Source organism: Rana temporaria, chromosome 4 (genome assembly GCF_905171775.1).
Source record: "Rana temporaria chromosome 4, aRanTem1.1, whole genome shotgun sequence".
Taxonomy (NCBI): Eukaryota; Metazoa; Chordata; class Amphibia; order Anura; family Ranidae; genus Rana; species Rana temporaria.
Window position 1 is genome coordinate 229,220,728 of NC_053492.1, and position 21,254 is coordinate 229,241,981.

At 36.4% G+C, this 21,254-nt stretch overlaps 1 protein-coding gene across 1 annotated transcript in view; it reads left to right on the forward strand.

Moving 5' to 3' along the window:
* The window catches only part of LOC120935702 (CD109 antigen-like), a 38,645-nt gene continuing 17,391 nt past the window's right edge, over positions 1–21,254 (forward strand). Inside the window, exons 1-19 of the mRNA XM_040347757.1 lie at positions 1–74; positions 278–438; positions 2,024–2,076; positions 4,569–4,802; positions 5,764–5,803; positions 6,671–6,758; positions 8,846–8,939; positions 10,034–10,136; positions 10,228–10,337; positions 11,810–11,995; positions 13,091–13,186; positions 15,257–15,319; positions 15,489–15,671; positions 15,855–16,004; positions 17,031–17,060; positions 18,497–18,548; positions 19,349–19,445; positions 19,927–20,044; positions 20,631–20,744. Coding sequence (XP_040203691.1) covers positions 1–74; positions 278–438; positions 2,024–2,076; positions 4,569–4,802; positions 5,764–5,803; positions 6,671–6,758; positions 8,846–8,939; positions 10,034–10,136; positions 10,228–10,337; positions 11,810–11,995; positions 13,091–13,186; positions 15,257–15,319; positions 15,489–15,671; positions 15,855–16,004; positions 17,031–17,060; positions 18,497–18,548; positions 19,349–19,445; positions 19,927–20,044; positions 20,631–20,744 — 2,046 coding nt within the window. The remainder of the gene's footprint in view (positions 75–277; positions 439–2,023; positions 2,077–4,568; positions 4,803–5,763; positions 5,804–6,670; positions 6,759–8,845; positions 8,940–10,033; positions 10,137–10,227; positions 10,338–11,809; positions 11,996–13,090; positions 13,187–15,256; positions 15,320–15,488; positions 15,672–15,854; positions 16,005–17,030; positions 17,061–18,496; positions 18,549–19,348; positions 19,446–19,926; positions 20,045–20,630; positions 20,745–21,254) is intronic.

Genomic DNA, 21,254 nt, shown 5'->3' on the forward strand with positions numbered 1-21,254 from the left:
ATGTGCAACCTAAGGCCTCAGATCTTGAGGCACATTGTCCTTCTGTCACTGTATCTACTCACCTGTAGTGCACGGTAAGTAACGACTATGTGATTTATTTGTACACTTACCTGTACATTCTGTGGGTGAGTTTTGCATTTTGAACTAAGAAAAAAAAAAATGAAATACAGCAGTAGGTAAAGTTGAAATCTAAATGGAAAGGCATTGGACAATTTAACATTCAACATGCTTATAATATATTTGTTAGTAATGCATAGAATTCCATTTTGTTTTGCAGAACATCGTATTACATTACTGCACCTCAGTATGTTATTCCTGGTGTGAATACAACCCTTGCTGTTCACGTCTTTGGAGAGCAGTACTCTGATATAAATGTCACTGCAGGAATTGCGGCTGGTTTTAATGTTCTTGTCCAAGCATACAAGATTATCAGTAATGGTGAGTTGGAATACCTTTTAAACAAAATGTATTTTTTTAGGGCTCATTTACACATCGCACACAACGCACATAAAAACGTGACTGCAGTCTATGCGCTTTCACAATTTTTATGTGTTTAGATTCTTTTTTTATGCATGTTTCTGTAATATTTTAAGCGCGTTTTTCTGCATAGTCCTTTTCTTTAAAGACATGTTTCCTCTGACCTAATTGTTGTGGATGAGAGGAGCAATTGTGCACATTTACACACAATCAGATATGGAATGTAGAGAAACACAGGTAACTGCACATAGGGGGTGATTTACGAAAGGCAAATACACTTTGCACTCCAAGTGCAAAGTGCTTGGAAGTGCAGTCGCTGTAGATCCGAGGGGGACATGCAAGGAAACTAATAAACAGCATTTCAGCTTGCACATGATTGGATGATAAAATCAGCAGAGCTTCCCCTCATTTCAGATCTACCCCTCAGATTTACAGCAACTGCACTTCCAAGTGTACTTTGCACTTGTAGTTTGCACGTGTAGTGCAAAGTGGATTTGCCTTTCGTAAATAACCCCCATAGTGTGAATGGGCCCTTAAAAAATGTAATTGTAGCAGACAGATAAATCTAACTCTGGGTCCAACGTCTTTAGGCTTACTCGATTAGATATAATAATAGAATAATAATCTTTTTTGTTCATATGACTGCAGTTATCATAAATGTGATTGGATGATACAGGTTACTACACAATGAATGTGATTGCACTCTGCACTAACTCAATGATTAAGCCTGTGTAAAGCCAAAACTGAAATTTTAAAGCTGGCCATACATATACAATTTTCTTATAGTGCAAGCACCTGTCTGATAGCATACCATTTGAAAGTGTTTACGTTTGACCCCATATTATATGTTTTTTGTAAATTGTATAATGTAAGGCCAGCCTAAGTCACTGATGCCAGTTTTTCTTTTTCTTTTCAGACTCTATTGTTCTACTCACTATTCCAGCAGTAAGTACCAAATTCCATACTGTTTTAGTAACATGAAAGGATTACAGGCATACCCCACTTTTAAGTACACAATGGGGTTTATTTGCTAAAGCTGCAATGTGCAAAATCAGGCTCACTTCTGCATAAAAACCAATGAGCTTCCAGGTTTTATAACCAAAGCTTAATTGAACAAGCTGGGGTTAGAAGCTCATTGGTTTCTATGCAGTAGTGAGCCTGATTTATCGTTTTCCAGCTTTAGTAAATAAACCCCATTGTGTAATTAAAAGTGGGGTATGCCTGTATTTCCTAAATAAGAAGTGTATTTTAGGATGTTAACGTGTTTGTTAGAGTTATAAAATGATAGACAGTTGTGTACAGGGTTTTTCTATTTACAAGAAATTGTAACATTAAGGCTTAGGGTTATAATGATAATATAGACTTTAAATGTTTTATAGAGATAAAGAGGCCGATTTACTAAAGATGGTGAGAATGTTCACACACACAAAAAAAAAAAAAGATCCCCTTTAATTTTCTAATCCAATTAGATTATTGAAATTGTCACTCTTATTTGTGTGAACATTCTCAACTCCTTTAGTAAATAGGTTCTGTTATCTCTTTTTAGTGGAATTGCAGGATATTTTGGATGACTACTTTTATAAGATTAAGCTTGCAGGTGTATACTTAAATTTGGGAAAATCATCAAACCTATTCAAATCTTTAGAGTAAATTAACTGCTAATAAACAATGAAAGATCACTTATTAAAAAGTTTCTGGTAGATCTAAAAGAAATTGTACAATTAGATGGTAACATGTGTGGTGAGCTTTAGAGTTTTGTAATGTGAGCAAAACAATTAGCATGATCTACAGCTAGCCACTCACTTTACAATCTTTTTGTACCATCTATGTTAAATGTCCATTATATTTTCTATGTTCCTTCAAATTATATCCAATATAGTATCACACTGCGTAGGTGATGGTACATTTAAAGGAGATTGTACAATCTTGTTTTAATGTGTATAGTTAGATTTAGTCAGCCATTCGCTAGAATAAAAATCATCTATGTAGGAACAGCTTGTAGGCACAGCTTGAAAAAGAACAGTCATTTTGAGATTCCAAATTGTACTGCAATTGTGGCGAAACACAACACGTTTAGATGCCATTTATTTTTATTGGTGCAGTTTTGTCGTGATTGTTGTGCAGCAGAATCTCACGGCAAACACGACAAGCTGCATCACGTGATGCTTGTCACCCAAAGAAGCTCCTGCTCCTTTTTGGACAACCACCTTCACGCGTTGCGGTTTGCCGCAGGTACTGCGCGACAATCGCGGCAAAACTGCACCGCGTTTGAGATGCTATTAAAAATGAATGGCACCTAAACACATGTGATTTGGAATCGTGGACAGAATTGCAGCGATTCTGCCCGCTGTGAATGCAGCCTTAGATTTGTTGGCTACATTAGTTTTCTTTTTTAAGGCTTCTTTACCTATATTTCCACTGGTGATCTGGCCAGTAACACACTACTTGTCTTAGACTGCATTCACAACTGAGCATATGGATATTAAAGAGTCTTTATTTGAGCTTTTTGAGTGTCTATGCAAGTGTATACAGGAGTTTTTAGATGTGTATTACAGGTCTTTTACATGTGTATTCAAGCTTCAGACTTTTTGGCTTAGCAAATGGAAATCACTAGGGGGAGGAGATCAGGTAATATAGGCTAGAAACTGTCTGAAAAAAAGCTAGAAATAAGCATTTTTAGGGCTTCCCATTGAAAACTATGAGGCCAGAAATGATCAATTCTGCCTGAAAAGGACATACTTTATTAACCTCCCTGGCGGTATGATTCTTTCAGAAAAAAGATGCTGAAAGCGGTACCATTATTTGCAAGGAAATTTGGTGTTTTATATTGTAATTTTTAGGAATAACTCACTTAAATCTGACCAAACCAGAGTCTAATAAGCATCCCGGGTATGACATTTTTTTAAAAACAAAATTATAAATTATAATATAATAAATAATTATAAATAATTATAACAAATAATAATATAATTCTAATAAAAATTATTCAATAATGCAATCAACTCAAAATCACTGAAATTTGCTCAGTTGCAGAAATGTTGCTGTCATTATTTTTTACTTTTATGACGAATTTCCCCACAAATCGCTATCGCACAATTCTACAAGTGATTATAATTTATTATCGCTGTTTTCTAGCTGATCTAAAACCATTTTTGACATAAAAAGACACTTTTGGTTGCTATGGACAATCTACAGTTTGCAGGGAGAAAGAACCGTTTTTATTATATAAAAGAACATGTAGGGCACTGGGCAGACCACTAGGGACAAAGGGGGGGGGGGTATTTTTTACATACAGTACTGTAATCTATAAGATTACAGTATACTGTATGTAATGTGTTTGTTTACGTTTTTGAATTTGGCGCCGTTCTCCGTCCCTGTGCGTTGTAACGTCGCAGGGAACGGAGATCGGCGGCACAGGAGGACACTGTGTGAATCGAGCGAGGACCCGCTCACTCACACAGCGCGGTGGCATCTCTGGATCCAGGGACAAGGTAAGTAACTTTGTCTGCTGTTGCAGCGAGGCGAGCCCGAGTCTGACTCAGGGTTACCGCTTTTGGTATGAAAATCTCACCCCGAGTCAGACTCGGGAATACCGCCAGGGGGGTTAAACTTGTTTGTTTAAATAAAAATCTGAGTTTAATATCACTCCAATCAACTAGATTAGAAGACTCTGCAGTCCTTTCATCACAGGTGCTGGAGGGTAAAGCTAGCCATGCATGGACTGAAATTTGGCCGATTCAGCAGAGACTAGCTGAATTTCAATCTTTGGCTATTCCTGTTCATTCATAACTGTTCTGCTGGAATATTTCCATTCAATCAGCGCTTGCAGCCAATAAGCTGCATCGCTGATCATTGCATTCTGACAGTGGGACTTCCCCGCTGTCAGAATGATACATGATACAGCGGGAATGATTCCCACATCCACATTGAATGGGGAAATTGGGTCAGTTTTTTTTCATTCAACCCGCTTGCTGAATGAAAACGAACGGACTCATATATGGCCAGCTTAATGAAGGAAAGCACATTGACAGAAGATCTATATTTGACCAACTCAAATTTTCAAATTGTGCAAATTTATTTGTGTATTGCAGATTCCAGCAAATTCTTCTACTTCCGATAATTATCTACTGCTTGTGAATGGATGTGTCAAGAGTACTTTAGTATTTACCGAACAAAAACAAATAGGGATTCTAACAAAGAAGATGTCCATGTTTATACAAACTGACAAAGACGTTTACAGTCCTGGAGAAACTGTCCATATTAGAGTGATTTCTGTAAGTCGTGACTTGAAGCCATACAATGGAGATGTGGACCTTGAGATGAAGGTAATCAATGTTACTTGTTTGTCACATTCAGCTTTTAAAAAAATATAGTTGATCTGCAGACACCTTATCATAGAAATACTGTATATTCATTTGGTTTATTGATTTTTGCTCTTCTTTACATAATGAAAGGATCCCAACACCAATATTGTGCAACAATGGTTAAAGATTAAATCAGACCTGGGAGTCGTATCTACAGATTTCTCTCTGACTAGCACCCCTATTCCGGGCAATTGGACCATTCAAGCAAAATCTTTTGTAAGTAGACACTTGTATCTGATTCACGAAAAATCCCAATAAACACTAATGTTAAAATAATCAAGAAACACTTATGGTGTTTGGAAAGCAGAACATTGATAAGAGTCCTAAAGTAGTAAGGTTTTTTTTTAATACATTTTTTAGCAATATCATCCAACTGTGATATAGATTCATAGTCATATCTATATAGCTTACTAAAAATTTGCAGTGATTTCATTGGTCAGGATTTTTTGCCATTGCTGCATTACACAGCAATATTTCGAAAAAAGATAGAATCAGCTGACTTCATTGATATCAATGTGTCAGAAACATCCTACTTACTATGCTCACTAGTGGTAATTTTTTTAAACTTTCTGAGTTCCTTTTGAAACTTGTAGCTTACTGTTGACCTCCTTGCTGAGCTTCTTTCAACTGCTTTTGAATCCCTATTACTTTGTATGGGTTTGAAAAGCAGTGCTGATTAAAATAAATGGCGGTCTTCAAAAGCCTTTATAAAAAGCATGAATAATTCTGAAAGTGTACAGTACGGTTTTTCTTAAAAAAAATAAGGTAAACGGTCCAATAGCTACTTGGCAATCATACAGAATATACCAGTAGTGGTACCATTACCTATGGCAATACAGCCCCAATGTTTGATTTTAAAGAGAGTTTAAGTTAAGTAGTTATATTTGTGGCTTAATTCAGTTTTTTTTAATCTAATTTGCAGAGCAATGTGTTCTCTACTTCATTCTTTGTCAAAGATTATGGTATGTATCATTTTATTTTAGCTCTTCGTTTATTTCTAATGTCTCTCACATGTAAATTAATGCACATTTGTATAGTTTAAATTCTCAGGTAAAATATATATGGTGCTAGGGTGTGCTCTTGTATCAACTTAAACTATTTAAAAAAAGGACTCTATGTTAAACCATGTTAGACTGGTAGCCAAGAGGTATCGTCTTTTATAAGATCACATAAAATAGATTCAAAACATTTGTACAACCATATGTTGTCACCCATCAAGTATGGCAAACATTTTTTTTCATAACGCTTATAATTCAACATGTTTTGCCATTAGTCACTAGTAATTTCACCACGCTTTTTCCTGAAGGAGACGAAATGGTGAAACATGTTGAATTATAAGCGTGATTTAAGATTTTTTTTTTCCATATTTGATGGATGACAACATATGGTTGTACAACTGTTTTTAATCTCTTTTTTCGTGATTAAATATATATTGTTGATTAAAAAAAAAGCTTGGTTTAATTATCTGTCTATGCACCTAAAAAGTCCTGCATCTCCTACCTTTGCTCTAAGTTTTCTATACTACGGGATGTTAGTGCTATAAGTACTGATAATAGGGCCATGTCCACACAACTTACCAGTTTATTTTATTTTATATACAAACATAATCATAACAGTATTATTAATGTCATGATAATTATTTGCATCATCACTCACATCATCTATGTGAGCCAAGCAATATTTTTGCGCTGTACACACGGTAAACTAAAAAATGATATAGGCAATGCAATGTAGTGTTACAAATTGTTATACAATGGTAAAATCCTTATTTATTGTGCTAACTAAATAGATCATAAATAACCATTATCTGATATTTCATGTTTTCGCAGGCTTACCAAAATTTATTGTAACACTGGATGCTCCACAATTTTATGTTGTTTCAAAGATGCTCAACCTGACTGGTACTGTTACAGCAAAGTAAGCCAATCTCTCTCTCTCCCTCTGTCCCTTTCATTTAAGTTGTTGGATGTGTGTTTATACCAGGGACATTCATAGTTATAAGCGCAAGCTAGCAGCTAGGGATGAGCAGGGCTATATAGAATTGAAGAAGCCCTGGCAGTGTTTTCATTTTTTTCCAACCCTTGTCACTGTCACCTCTACCTGCAGATCAGCAGAAATAAACGTAAAATCATGTAACATACAAAAGGATTTCATATACTGAATAATATTCTTACATGTATTAACCACAGTCAGAATAACCATCAGAATATTTATTGCAAACCTTTAAAAGAATCATATGCACAATTTATTGTACTATAACAAATCCATGACAGAATATAACAACAACAAACATTTTGGCTTGAGAATACAATGTGCTAAATGATCAGAGGGAAAAAAAAGGACCAAATGAAGCAGATATAGTAAAATACATTTAGAATAATTTGGTACACTGGATGTTTGGATCTTAAGATTTAATAAGCCAATATATTATCAGCAGTTCTCATATTAGTGCCCCTACATACAATTTAATAAGATAAGATAATGAGTGAGTGAAAAACTTATATAGCGCAACACATGCAAACTGAATCGCCTCTGGGCGCTTAGTGTCCATTTCCTGAGTGAGACTTTTTTGACCTCAGAAGAGATAGGTTTTGATCTTTCTTCTGAAGGCCGAGTGGTTCACCTCCAATCGGATGGCGGTTGTTAGAGTGTTCCACAGTCTAGGTCCTTGGACTGCAAATCTACGTTCTCCTTTGGATTTGTATCTGGCTTTGGGTATCTGGAGTAGATTTTGGTTGGTGGATCGCAGAACGCGATTGGGGTTGTGAGCTTTTAGTTTTTCGCATAGATATTGGGGGGCCTTTCCTTGAATACACTTATGCGTTAGGCAGGGTGCCTTGAAAGTGATTCTGTCTTTTACTGGCAGCCAATGAAGGGATCTCAGAGAAGATGAGATTGATTCCCATGTTTTTTTGCCAGTCACTAGTCGAGCCGCCGTATTTAGAACGACTTGCAGACGAGTGATTTTGTATTTGGGGAGTCCGCGATAGAGGGCATTTGCATAGTCAAGTCTGGAGTTGATAATTGTACCCACCACGACTGCTATGTCTTCTTTTGGAATAAAGGGGGTGAGTCTGCGTAGTAGGCGCAGCAGATGGTGCGATCCGCTGACTACTGACCCTATTTGCGCATCCATTGTCATGTTGGTGTCGAAAATTATGGTTTTACCCAGAATGGGCGGGGGTGTCCATGTTGTTGCGGGATGTTTTTTTTTCGGTTGGCGTGAAACAGGAAAAGTTCTGTTTTTGAGCCGTTGAGTTTAAGATAACTCTTTGTCATCCAGTTTTCTATCATAGTGAGGCATTTCTACTAGTTTACTATCCTTCTAGAGGTAAACAAACAGCTGCTTGGTTTATTTTATTTTTATGTAATCTTTATTGTTAACTTTTGCATCATATAACATACAAAGGACATAAAACAAAACGCCATAGAAAAGAATAAAAGCATACAAACAGGTCCACGTTAGTGTCATTCGTGGTGCTCAATATAATGACTAGAAAAGGGGGGGGGGGGTGAGGAAAATACAGCATCATATCCATTCTTTATCTGATGAACGTAAACATAAATGTGTCGCTTCAAATAACCCATCCCTGTGTGAGGCCAAAGGTGACATAGACCCCATAACATGGATGAGAAACTAGCAAGGGATAAAGAGAAGAGGGACAAAACAAAACAAACACAATAAACAAAACATAACAAAACAGCACTCTATGAGCTTGTTTTGTTTTTTTATAAGTAATGTGACAAGATCAGTTTCTTTCTTGGTGACCAGATTATATGTTTGCTATGTATGTGTTTCTAACTTTCCCTCCATGTTTTGAGGGTGATATGGCCCTCTGTGTGCATTTTTTATTGCTGGAAAATAAGTCAGTGTTTACTTAAATGCATTTACTTGCTCAATGTTAGCGGTAAAGAGGAATCTGTTGAAATGTAAGAAAACAGAACATGTATCTTATTTTAATCCCAATGCATCCCATATATTCACACTTGTATTTTGCATTCAGGTATTACTCTAGTAAACCACTAAAAGGAAATGTAACAGTAACAGTGAAGCCTTCGTATGGTCAAGATGTAAGTGAAGTTAAGGAAACATATCAGGTATGTTCATGGTTTTCTATTTGTTAACTTCATTTCAATATTCCCATCCTCTTCCTAAGTATATAAAGTATGGGATTTGCAGTTCATAAAACCCCACTACAAGCCAAAAGGTATCATGCAAACTAAAATATAACTACTACAAATATTCCTGTTTGTGTTTTTAATTCCAAATTTTCCAGAGTGGATATCCACAAATAACAGTAAATATGACAGGCTAAAAAATAAATGAGAGAGACGCTATCAAACCCAAATTATATTAGCTGATGCTACCAGTTTCCTCCTTGAAGACTGAATGCCACGAAGGAAGCTGAAGATCACAATCTGTTGATTTTCCATGCCAAAAATTGTAACAGGAGAAAAAAAACTATAACACAACAGTATTGTGAGCACAGAAAAATCTTCAAGATGCTAATCACAGGTTGTCAATAAGAAAATACAAGAAAAAGTAACTTTCAATCAAGGCTCATTTTCTTTTTTAATAAAAAAGGCAGAAACCTCTATTTTTAATTATACAGTAAAACCTTGGTTTGAGAGTAACTTGGTTTGAGAGCGTTTTGCAAGACAAGCAAAATGTTTTAATACATTTTGCCTTGATATACAAGCGATGTCTTGATATAAGAGTAGCGTTATGTCAAAACTGAGTATACAAAAGTTTTGAGGTGCCTCTAAGTGTAGCAATATGGTTACATTTAATGAAGGTACAACATTTAGCAAATTACTGCTACACTTAGAGGTGCCTCTCTTCTCTTTTATACCCTGTAAAAAAAATGCTTTGATATACAAGTGCTTTGAATTACAAGCATGTTTCTGGAACGAATTATGCTCGCAAACCAAGGTTTTACTGTAACATTCTTTTTTTGATTTAGAGATGATCAAACTGAAATGCTCAGGCACTCGGATATTTCAATTACCTATAATCTATTTATTGCTGCTTTTTTTGTTTATGACTGTTACCTTTTGACCAACCCTATACTATAACCAGCAAAAATCTTTTTATGCATAGAGGGCAAAAAATGTCATAGAGTTTTACATAATTCAATACGATCAACAATTTGGAATGTCACATCTGTTTTTTTTTGTATTCCTGTATATAGATCTCAGGATCTTTAAGCTTCAGTTTTCCATACACAGAAATAGAAAAGGCTGTATATCTGCAAGGAATAAATTTAACAGCTTCAGTTACAGATCAAGTCTCAGGTAAACTGAATAAAAATATACATTTATTTATTTTAATTAATTGCCTTGAAAGTATGAATATGCTTCAATAATATTTCCTTTTTTCATATAGGCATTGTAGTAGAAACATCATCCTTTATATGGGTAACAAATTTTGAGTATGAAATTAACTTCATTGACCAAAATCCAGCATTCATGCCAGGCGGAAATTTCACAGCTAAGGTAGGTTAAAACAAAATTGAGGGGCTGACTCATGTTTGCACTGCTACTGACAATTTCAACACTGACCATGACAAAGGGCTGAAAAAATTGTTATTAGCTTACCCGATTGTACATGAACTGACTTTCTAGTGGCTATTGCTGCTATGAGTTAGACTGACAAATGGGAAGGGCAAAGCTGAGCAGTGAAAATAGAGAGTATCGAAAAAGTGGATAACCCTGAATAATTGCTGGCTAACACTGTTTCTATATCCACTATATTATCAATGGTTAGTACTTCTTATAGTTTAATAGGTACCGATGGCACATTTATAAACCTGTATGGGCATTATCCTAAGCATACATACCTATTAACCTCTTTGCGCCTGAGGCCAATTGGAGAAATAATAATGCAGCACTGTGATTAGCTGAACAGTGATAATGTCTTCGGTAGCTCCTGATCATTGATAGTATGACCATTAGCTGTCCATGACAGCTCGATTATAGTCCTGGGGGCACTGATAGAGTCCATCCTAGAACAAGACATCAACATATATGTGGCAGATAGGCATTAAGACCAACCTGTCCTGCCATAGCATATATGTGTACTGATTTCCTAAAGCAGTGGTTCTCAACTCCTGTCCTCAGGACCCACTAACAGGCCAGATTTTTAGTATTACTTTGGGGAGATGGAGACTAGAATACTGCAATCACTGAGCAGCAAATTCTATCATCTGTAATGTATTTAATTTATCTTGCCAACCTGACCTGTTAGTGGGTCCTGAGGACAGGAGTTGAGAACCACTGTCCTATAGGGATTAATATATTATTAAAAAAATATTTTAGAATTTTGTAGGGAAAAAGCTTTTTTTGTAATGTGCATACCATTCAAATGCTTGAGTGCCCATGTGAAGCCTAGAAAACATAGCAGACATTTGGGTAAATAAACATTAGGACAGATTTTTTTAAGGATTTGAGTATGTTCACTAAATAAAATGTGTGAAGATTCAATAACATTATTGAATCATGTAAAGTGAATCTTCACACAGTGGCTCAGAATATAGCAAATCTTTTTAATTTTGAAGAATATTACACAATAAATGTCCTCAATGTATATTACACAATATAACATTTTCAGTTTGATTTGAAAACTGGATGGGCACTTTGATTCAAAATGCTTAAGCAGACTGTAGGACTGTAGGAGAGCTGAAGTCACACTCTGCAGAGCTCAGTGAGGAGAGCTCTGAGAGCTTATTGGAGGGAAGGGACACACCCTCTTCACACAGCACAGAGGAGCAGAGACAAGTACACACTATAGAGGGATATTCTTTGTTCATATTTCATGTCTGAGGTTTACAACCACTTTAAGAATTGTCCATCTCCCCCAGAGCCTATTGGAATTATAGGAGCAGCCAAATATTTCATACACATATTTAGGAGCACATTTGTAAACAATTTATGCATGGAAAAACAAATATGCATGCTTTTTCTTACAGGTTCAAATACAACGGATTGACAAAAATTTGTTAACTGAACAAGAAAGGCAGAAATTGGTAACAGTTAACATAACATCTGATACAGAGACAGTTCAAAAGCTATATGTAATCCCAGAAAATGGAATTATCACCGTGCAGTTTCCAGTTTACTTATCAGTACGTGGAATAAATGTCATATATATTACGGTGAGTAGAGAGCTTATAACAAAAGAAGATTTTCAAGTTAGTCCCTCTAGGTATAATTATTTTCTCTAATATCATATGATATATGTTATAGTAAGCTGACCTCTAAGTTATGCCGCGTACACATGATCGGACATTCCGACAACAAAACCGTGGAATGTTAGTTCAAACTTGTGTTGCATACACACAGTCACACAAATGTTGTTGGAAAACGTCAAGAACGCGGTCACGTACAACACTAAGGCCGCGTGTACATGATCGGTTAACCGATGAAGCTGACTGATGGTCTGATGTGCCTACACACCATCAGTTAAAAAAAACGATCGTGTCAGAACGCGATGACGTAAAACACAACGACGTGCAGAAAAAAACAAAGTTCAATGCTTCCAAGCATGCGTCGACTTGATTCTGAGCATGCGGGGGTTTTTAACCGATGCTTTTGCATACTAACCATCGGTTTTGACCTATCGGTTATCAGTCCATCGGTTAAATTTTAAAGCAAGTTCTAAATTTTTTGACCGAAGGTTAACTGACCGGAGGGGCTCACACACGATCGGTTTGGACCGATGAAAAGGTCCTTCAGTCCGTTTTCATCGGTTTTGACCGATCATGTGTACGTGGCCTAAGACTAGCCCAGAAAAAGTTCAATGATTCCATGCATGCATCAAATTGATTCCGAGCATGCGTAGGATTTTAGTGTGTCGGAATTGGCTACAGACGATCGGAATTTTCGTCAAGAACTTTTGTTTTCGGAAAAATTGAGAACCAGCTCTCAAACATTTGTTGTCGGAAATTCCGACAGCAAATGTCCGATGGAGCCTACACACGGATGGAATATCCGACCAAATACTCACATCGAACATTTGTTGTCGGAAATTCCGATCGTGTCTACGTGGCATTAGGATAAATATCCATGAAAAAAAACAGGAAAGGGAGTGAGGAAAATTGTCAGGTGTTCTAACAATTCACCATACTACCTAAAATGAAAACTATTTTGGCTGCAGATGGGTTTTAATAATGTACATGTTCTTATTCATTAGAAAGCAGCTGAATGATATCAGTTTAAAATAATTTATAAACTTTTTTTTTATTATTTAGGCTCAGTACCAGAATACAAATTCAAGTTACACCACCACTGATGTATTTTCATACAATCCTCTTGTTCGACTTCAAACACCAGATTCAACATTAAAGGTAATTTTTTTTCCCTTTAAGAAGTCTTGTATACCTTTGAAACAATGACATCATAATGGAAGCTTTGTTATAGCTTATATAAGCATAGAGACCTGCTAACTAAAATGAAAACTATAAGTGAAATAAAAAAATCTTTAAGGGCTGGTTCACACCACATGCAGTCCAGTGCCTTTTTTCTCTGCAACAAAAGCACATGGGTAGTAGATTATATGATTTCCAATGACATATGTCACAGTAGTGCGGTCAGTTCCAGTGCGTTCCAGAAAACAATGTCGAACATGTTGCATTGTTTCTGCACTGAACTGTACTGGAACACAGTAAGATGCCTCAAAAATGCACGGACCGCACCTAAATGCATCGGAACACATATGTACTTATTTAACCACTTAAAGACCCCCCACGACTATATACGTCCTGTTTTTAAAGATGGATATCTCGATAACAGTAGCAGCTGCTGCCACAACCGAGATATCCATCTTTTCCTTGAGCGGTCCTGTAAACGATAACGGTGGTCTCCATGGCGGATTTGCGCAAGATCACCGTTATGGGGGGCTCCTCTTCCGCCACTCTCCCGCGCCCTCCGCCGCTTACCGGAGCCGTCGGTAGCAGTGGAGGCGATCAAGTCCTGTCCCCTGCTCGGCTGGGATACGAGTGAGGGCAAGATGGCCCCCACCCGTCCCCATAGCATAGCAGGGCGGAAGTGACGTCAAAACGTCACTTCCGCCCATGCTTCTTAAAGCAATATTTTCTTGTTATCATTTTTTCAAATTACCACATTTTTATTTTTTTTTGCATTTAAGTCTAAATATGAGATCTGAGGTCTTTTTGACCCCAGATCTCATATTTAAGAGGACCTGTCATGCTTTTTTCTATTACAAGGGATGTTTACATTCCTTGTAATAGAAATAAAAGTGATCCATTTTTTTTCAGTGTAAAAATTAATAAAAAAAAATAAAAAAAAATAAGAAAACAAAAAAAAAAAACATTTTTAAAGCACCCAGTCCCGACGAGCTTGCGCGCAGAACCGAACGCATACGTGAGTAGCGCTCACATATGAAAACGGTATTCAAACCACACAAGTGAGGTATCACCGCGATCGTTAGAGCGAGAGCAATAATTCTAGCCCTAGACCTCCTCTGTAGCTCAAAAGATGAAACCTTAAGAATTTTTTAAACGTCGCCTATGGAGATGTTTAAGGGTAAAAGTTTGACGCCATTCCACGAGCGGGCGCAATTTTGAAGCTTGACATGTTGGGTATCATTTTACTCGGCGTAACATTATCTTTCACAATATATAAAAAAATTGGGCTAACTTTACTGCTGTATTATTTTTTAATTAAAAAAAGTGCGCTTGTAAGACCGCTGCGCAAATACGGTGTGACAAAAAGTATTGCAATGACCGCCATTTTATTCTCTAGGGTGTTAGAAACAAATATATATAATGTTTGGGGGTGTTAAGTAATTTTCTAGCAAAGAAAAAACAGTTTTAGCCCAGGTTCACACTGGGTACGATTTGGTACGATTTGAGATGCGATTTCACATGTCAAATCGCATCTCAAATCGGCGGCATTTGCCGGCAATTGTCGGCAATGGCACTGTCCTAATCGGTGCGACACCGCATCTGCGGCGCTGCACCGATTTCAAAAAGTAGTTCCTGTACTACTTTTTGCGATTTCGGGCCGCGATTTACATTGAACCCTGCACAGATGTCTCTTAAATCGCGGCCGAAATCGCGGCAAAATCGCAGCCGCAAAATCGCGGTAAAATTGCAATTTTACAGCGATTTTGAATTCGCAGCAGTGTGAACCTAGCCTGAGTCTTGTAAACGCCAAATCTGAAAAACAGCCAAGGTCTTTAAGTGTTTTTTAAGGTGAAGACAAAAGAGGGAAAAAAATGCACTGAAACACATAAAAATGCATCAAAAATGCCCCGCAATGCATCAAAGATGCATCAAGAATGCATCTGGACTGCATTTCTATCGTGTGAACCGGCCCTAATAGTATGTTTATCATGAAAGTAAATGTAAACCACAATACTTCCCAATGTAAATATATATATATTTTTCATATAGGTTGGAATACCATTTGAAGTACAAGTTGATGTCCAGGTGAAAGTACAGCATATTTATTACACAGTAAGTATGTGATCAAATCTTATTTAGAATGTGTTTAGAAGGGTAACATGCTTTCTTCTGCTACTGAAAAATTATACTTTATATAAACATGCCTCATGCATGTGACCATGTATCAAAAACAGAATCATATTCCAATGTAAATTCACCAAATGCTTTTTTTCCTTTGCAGGTTGTATCCAAAGGATTGGTAGTGGTGGCTGGTAAAAACAGGACAACCTTTAGCCTCACACCAGAAAACTCTTGGGCTCCCACTGCTGAACTGTTGGTGTATTTGATTAGTTTTGGAAAGGACAATAATAAAATCATGCAGATTTCGAAAACACTCAATATCAAGGGGACATTAAATCAAAAGGTAACTAGAACACAACATTTTTTTTATTTTTTAAACTTAAAATCGTAAAACATTATTTAGATGTTAGATATTATTTAAAATCTTAAAATCTTAAAATATTATTTATCAAATTAAGTTGTAATATTCAAATACACTTTGATTTGACACTTTGATGTAAAATGTTTATTTGTGTTCTATCTTTAGATGGGTTTATCTTGGAGTAAAGGCACAGCTAAACCATTGGAACAGGTATCATTGATTGCCAATGTGGAAGATTCTCTCTCTTTGGTGGGACTGTGCATTGCTGACAAAAGTTCCACAATTATCAAAAGACAAAATGACTTAACAAGTAGAGTAAGTATGACTGAACATAGCAGGGCTGGTATACAATACGGTAGGACATTTTGTCATGGCTTCTGTTTGCTATGAATTTTTATATTTGATGGGTCAATCAATCTCTTTTTTTTTTTTTTTTAGTGTGTAAGATGTGTATCCATAAGTTTTTTTATACTGTTCTATATACAGCTGCTGCTAAAAGAGAGTTATATAGGATAACATTGAATTGAGTGATGGTGGGGCTGTATCCAAATAAAAAAAAAAAACAACATAGCATGAAAAAATTATATATGGTCATGCTATCATGAGTATTAATAGCATTAATATATACTGTAAAACATAGGTGCTAAACCTGTTGCTCTCCCAGCTGTTGCAAAACTAAAAGTTCCATCATGCCTCTGCCTTTGGGAGAAGACCTGTCAGCCTTGCAATGTCTCATGGGACTTGTAGTTCCGCAACAGCTGAAGGGCAACAGGTTGAGCACCCATGCTGTAAAAGATACTTTAATTATTTTTTATCTTTAGCAATTAAAAATGTAATACAGGGTGCTTTCATTCCACTCATCTTTTAGAGGCTTTTCGAGAAAAGAAAAAAAAAATATTTATTGGTGTAAAACACTCACTTTTTTACCCTGAAAATAGAGGGTAAACTGTGCCTGTGTGTTATACGCAGGGGGTTATGGAAGTAAGTTTTTTTCCTGAAACTTCCCTCTTAAAGTTAGGGTACGTGTTATACGCCGATAAATACGGTATATATCTATATAGCTATACCTATCTATCTATCTATCTATCTATCTATCTATCTATCTATCTATCTATCTATCTATCTATCTACCTATCTATCTATCTATCTATCTATCTATCTATCTATCTATCTATCTATCTACCTATCTATCTATATATATATATATATATATATATATATATATATATATATATATATATATATATATATATACACACACTGTATCGTATTTAATTTTTTTTCCCTTCAAAATACGTTTTAGATTATTGCTTTAAACCAGTAATTTGTTTTTCTTTTTAGGTTTATCAGGAGCTAAATTCATATAATATGGTAAGTACTACAAACATTGACATCAAAATTACAAGCATTAAATCTTCATTTTACTATTCTATTATCCTCTGAACTGCAACTAATTGCAGAGGGAGGCTCAGTGCTCAGCTGGGGTTCTATTGCTTTGAGCAGTGCTTTTGGCCTAACACTATGAACATGAGCACAGGGGTAGTAACATGATCAGTGCACTGCTGCTTTTATTGTCCGGTCAGAAGGTTGGGTTTGGTCCTTGACCATTCACTTGACCACACACTGTTTAATTTACATTATCCATTCTTTATGGATATGAATGATGGCACTGTATTCATTTTATTCCCATTTTATTCATTCTTGTCCTCTGCTGCTTGTCACATGTTCAAAAACAAAAACAAAAGGCCAAAACAATAGCTATTGGAAAACAGAGGAAAAATACATACTTAATATCAATTAAATGTTTAAAATCATCATGCAAATATGTATTTGAATTTAAATCTTTATTATTTTTTGTGCAAAAACATGGTGTGTGCTGTCTAGGGGAAGGTTCTGCCAATCACAGCCTGTTTCATGGCCATCCAACTTGTGTCTATTTTTTGTATGTACTTATAAATACAGGGAGATGATGCCTCCATAAATCAAGATGTCAACCTTGTACACATGACCGAGTTTCTCGGCAAAAAACAGCAAGAAACTTGCTGGGAGATATTTTTTTGCTGAGGAAACCGGTCGTGTGTACATTTTCGTCGAGGAAACTGTCGAGAAACTCGACGAGTCAAAAATAGAGCATGTTCTCTTTTTCCTTGATCGGAATGGAGAAAATTGGCTTGTCGAGTTCCTCGACAGCCTAACAAGTAACTCGACGAGGAAAACGATGTGTTTCGCTCGTCGAGTTCCTCGGTCGTGTGTACGAGGCTTAAGACGCTGCTCCAATAGTGTTTAGCTTTTTAGTGAACATGGAAGAGGGTTCGAGGCAGTAGGCTATCATTTACTATTGTGTATATGCCCACACGTGTGACTATAGTCGTGTGAGCTGCACAGATACGAAAAAGGAGGAAATGAGCTTAGAAGGGAACTGAAACTGGAGCATGATCAGTAGATGTGGCAATAGCTGGTTTACACAATCTCAGGCTACATCGAGGACACAGACAAGGAGAGAAGAACAGTAGGATTAACCAGTTTTTTTGCACAGAAAATTAATCCCACAGTGAGTGAGCAAGTATGAACAGCATGTAACACAGCATGTACTGACAGCTTTTAAAGAGGCGAGTTTAATGACACTTTAATTGCGATTCCCCTGCAAAGTGCACAAACTGAATAGAATTACAAATCATGAAAACAATGTGTGACAGAACATACTGCTTCCTAGGTACTTGGCCCATAAGAGTTTTACTGTAAATATGACCTAATAATTAAAATGGATCCATTTAGTATGTTTACTACTTTATAATTCTTCTTTACAGGGTGCTCCATTTGGTTTGACTAATGCTGATGTGTATAGACCAAGACCATCCTGTAAGTTTTTATTCATTATGTAATATAAGGAAAATGAAAGCAAATGTAATGTTTTGTATTTTGCCTATAGAACATATAAACATTTCCATTACATCTTATAATGTAAATGTGCATTTAAATGATTACTACAGATACATGGGTTTATGTTATGTTGGCTTCATACTCATTTCTTTTAGTTCACCTGAAAGACACAGATAGCATAAAGATATTAGTCTGTATTAGCATTAAAGATCATTTTATAATTTTATCATTATATCCTAATATTTCAAGCAGAGTAGTGTATCTAAGATATATTGCTCCTTCATTTAATGTCTGTGAAGTACTTGCAGGCAACAGCAGACAGGGCGTCTAAGGGAATAAGATAATCTTGTCTGAATGTTATTTTTCCCTTGACATGTTAGTGACATGGGTCTCTCCAGTGTGCCTGCCACTTCCTTCTACAAAGGCTAAATACAAAAAGGTCACCCAAACTGTGTGTGTTTAGGCCTCTGCCAACATACTGTAGTCAGGTGTCTTAAGGGGATCAGAATGTGCCTATACGTCTGACCACAATCTAGTGTCTACCTATACCTTAGGAGACCGAATCACAGTCAAATGTGACAAAAGTATGAAACAAAATAATAGCAAATGGTGCATTTGAATTACTGTATTATTAAAGACAATTGAATTGTCAGAGCCTAATTACCAAGTAGTGGGTACTGGCTGACACTACTTTTTAATGCCTTCTTAAATGTCGTTCAAACTTTTTTTGAGCTTTCTAGAGAGCTGAATATTTTTAAAGACTATTTTATTCATTTTAGTTTCAGCTCCTCGTGTTGCAAGGAGGACTGAGATGACTCCAAGACAAGATGAATCTGTATTTCCAATCATTTGGATTTGGCTGGAGACCAATATAAGGTATGTTAGAGGGAACCTGTTATCCTTTGTAAACTTTTACAATAAAAGTTCTGGCGGAACATCAATAACTTTGTTGTGGCTGCAGCTTAACTACCAAATTATCTGTCAACGACTCTGAATCCGGGTATGTAACTAAGGACCTGTACATATTTACCTTGGGAGTGAAACCTACTCCCAAGCTAATGCTCACTTATCTATCCATCCATCCCCTAAGCAATGAGGGAACCTTTACTTGCTATAGAGGTACTATAACTGAATGGTCAGGTTTAGCTCCAAGAGGACAGTTCTTACCCCCAAATTAGAGAAGTCCAGGCATATAGTTGAGGGATCAGAAATCACTGGGATTCACAAACATGGCTTTCCTTCATAAAGACTACATCAGGCACCACACATTTATTGCTGTAAGGTGCCACATAGCAAACATATTATAGTAATTTACTGTACTTCAGATAAATAAATGAAATCCACTTTTATTTTACAGCTCAAGCTTACAATCTATCTTTCCACTAACTGTACCTGACGTGAATACTACTTGGGTGGCCACTGCTTTTGTTATTTCTGAAAATCTTGGACTGGGAGTAGCAGAGGAACCTGCTGAGGTGATTATTTTCTATGCAGTTTGATAATGTCTTAATAAATAGGTATCAGCCTGGACCAGTTGGGATTTACATGTTTACTGACACGTTTACTTTAAAGTGATACTGACACTTAAAAAAATGTATGAAGTGCAGGCATCTGCTGTAGCTTGAAGTCAATGTCATTACAACTGAATATTGGATCATTCTTTTTGGGCAAGCTCTGTACACATGTCCGAGGAACTCGACGTGCCAAACACATCGAGTTCCTCGTCGAGTTCAGTGTTGAAGCCGCCGAGGATCTCGGCGGGCCGACTTTCCTCATTGAACAACGAGGAAATAGAGAACATGTTCTCTATTTGGCCCGACGAGTTCCTCGTCGGCTTCCTCGCTGAAAAGTGTACACACGACCGAGTTTCTCTGCAGAATCCAGCTCTGATCGAGTTTCTGGCTGAATTCTGCCGAGAAACTCGGTCGTGTGTACGGGGCCTCACATATAATAGTGCTGATGATCCTGTTCCCTGGTTGACTTCCTTCCACATGTTGTGTATTACTATATCCCTCATGTATTTATTTCCTTTTATATATATTTTGTTCATTGATCTTACAGATATCAGTATTAAAACCTTTTGTGGTTTCCTTGAATATGCCCTATTCTGTCATAAGAGGGGAACAGTTTATTCTGGAGGTTACCTTGAAAAATGATTTAATTGAAGACTTACAGGTATGTGATTCTCATTTGTATTATTTCTTGAATGTTTGCTTTAATCATGCATGCCTAATCTTTGGTTTGTTTTTGTTTTTATTAATTATTTTTATTGTTTTTCAAATAAACAATACAACACAAAGACTGCATGTCAAGCGAAAAACACAACTGAATACAGTTAGTGATATACAAATGCCTAATCCTTGTTGGGTGTATTTTACAAAGATATAAATAAATAACAAAATGTCCATGCAGAATGGAATTATGAAACATTACAGGCATATAGTAGATGGAAAGAATAGAAATTGTGAAAAGATTAGTTATTTATGTTTTATAGCAGTTGTTGATGCAGATGGATATTATTTCTATGAAATAAACATGCAATTCTATCAACTTTACATATTAATGGATAAAACAGGAAATGTTAGAAGTAGAAAATCGGAAAGAAAAAGTAGGTGAGGCCTGAATATCATGTTTCAGTTGTATATGAAACCTGGCACCAAATACGTTGACATCTAAAGCTAATTA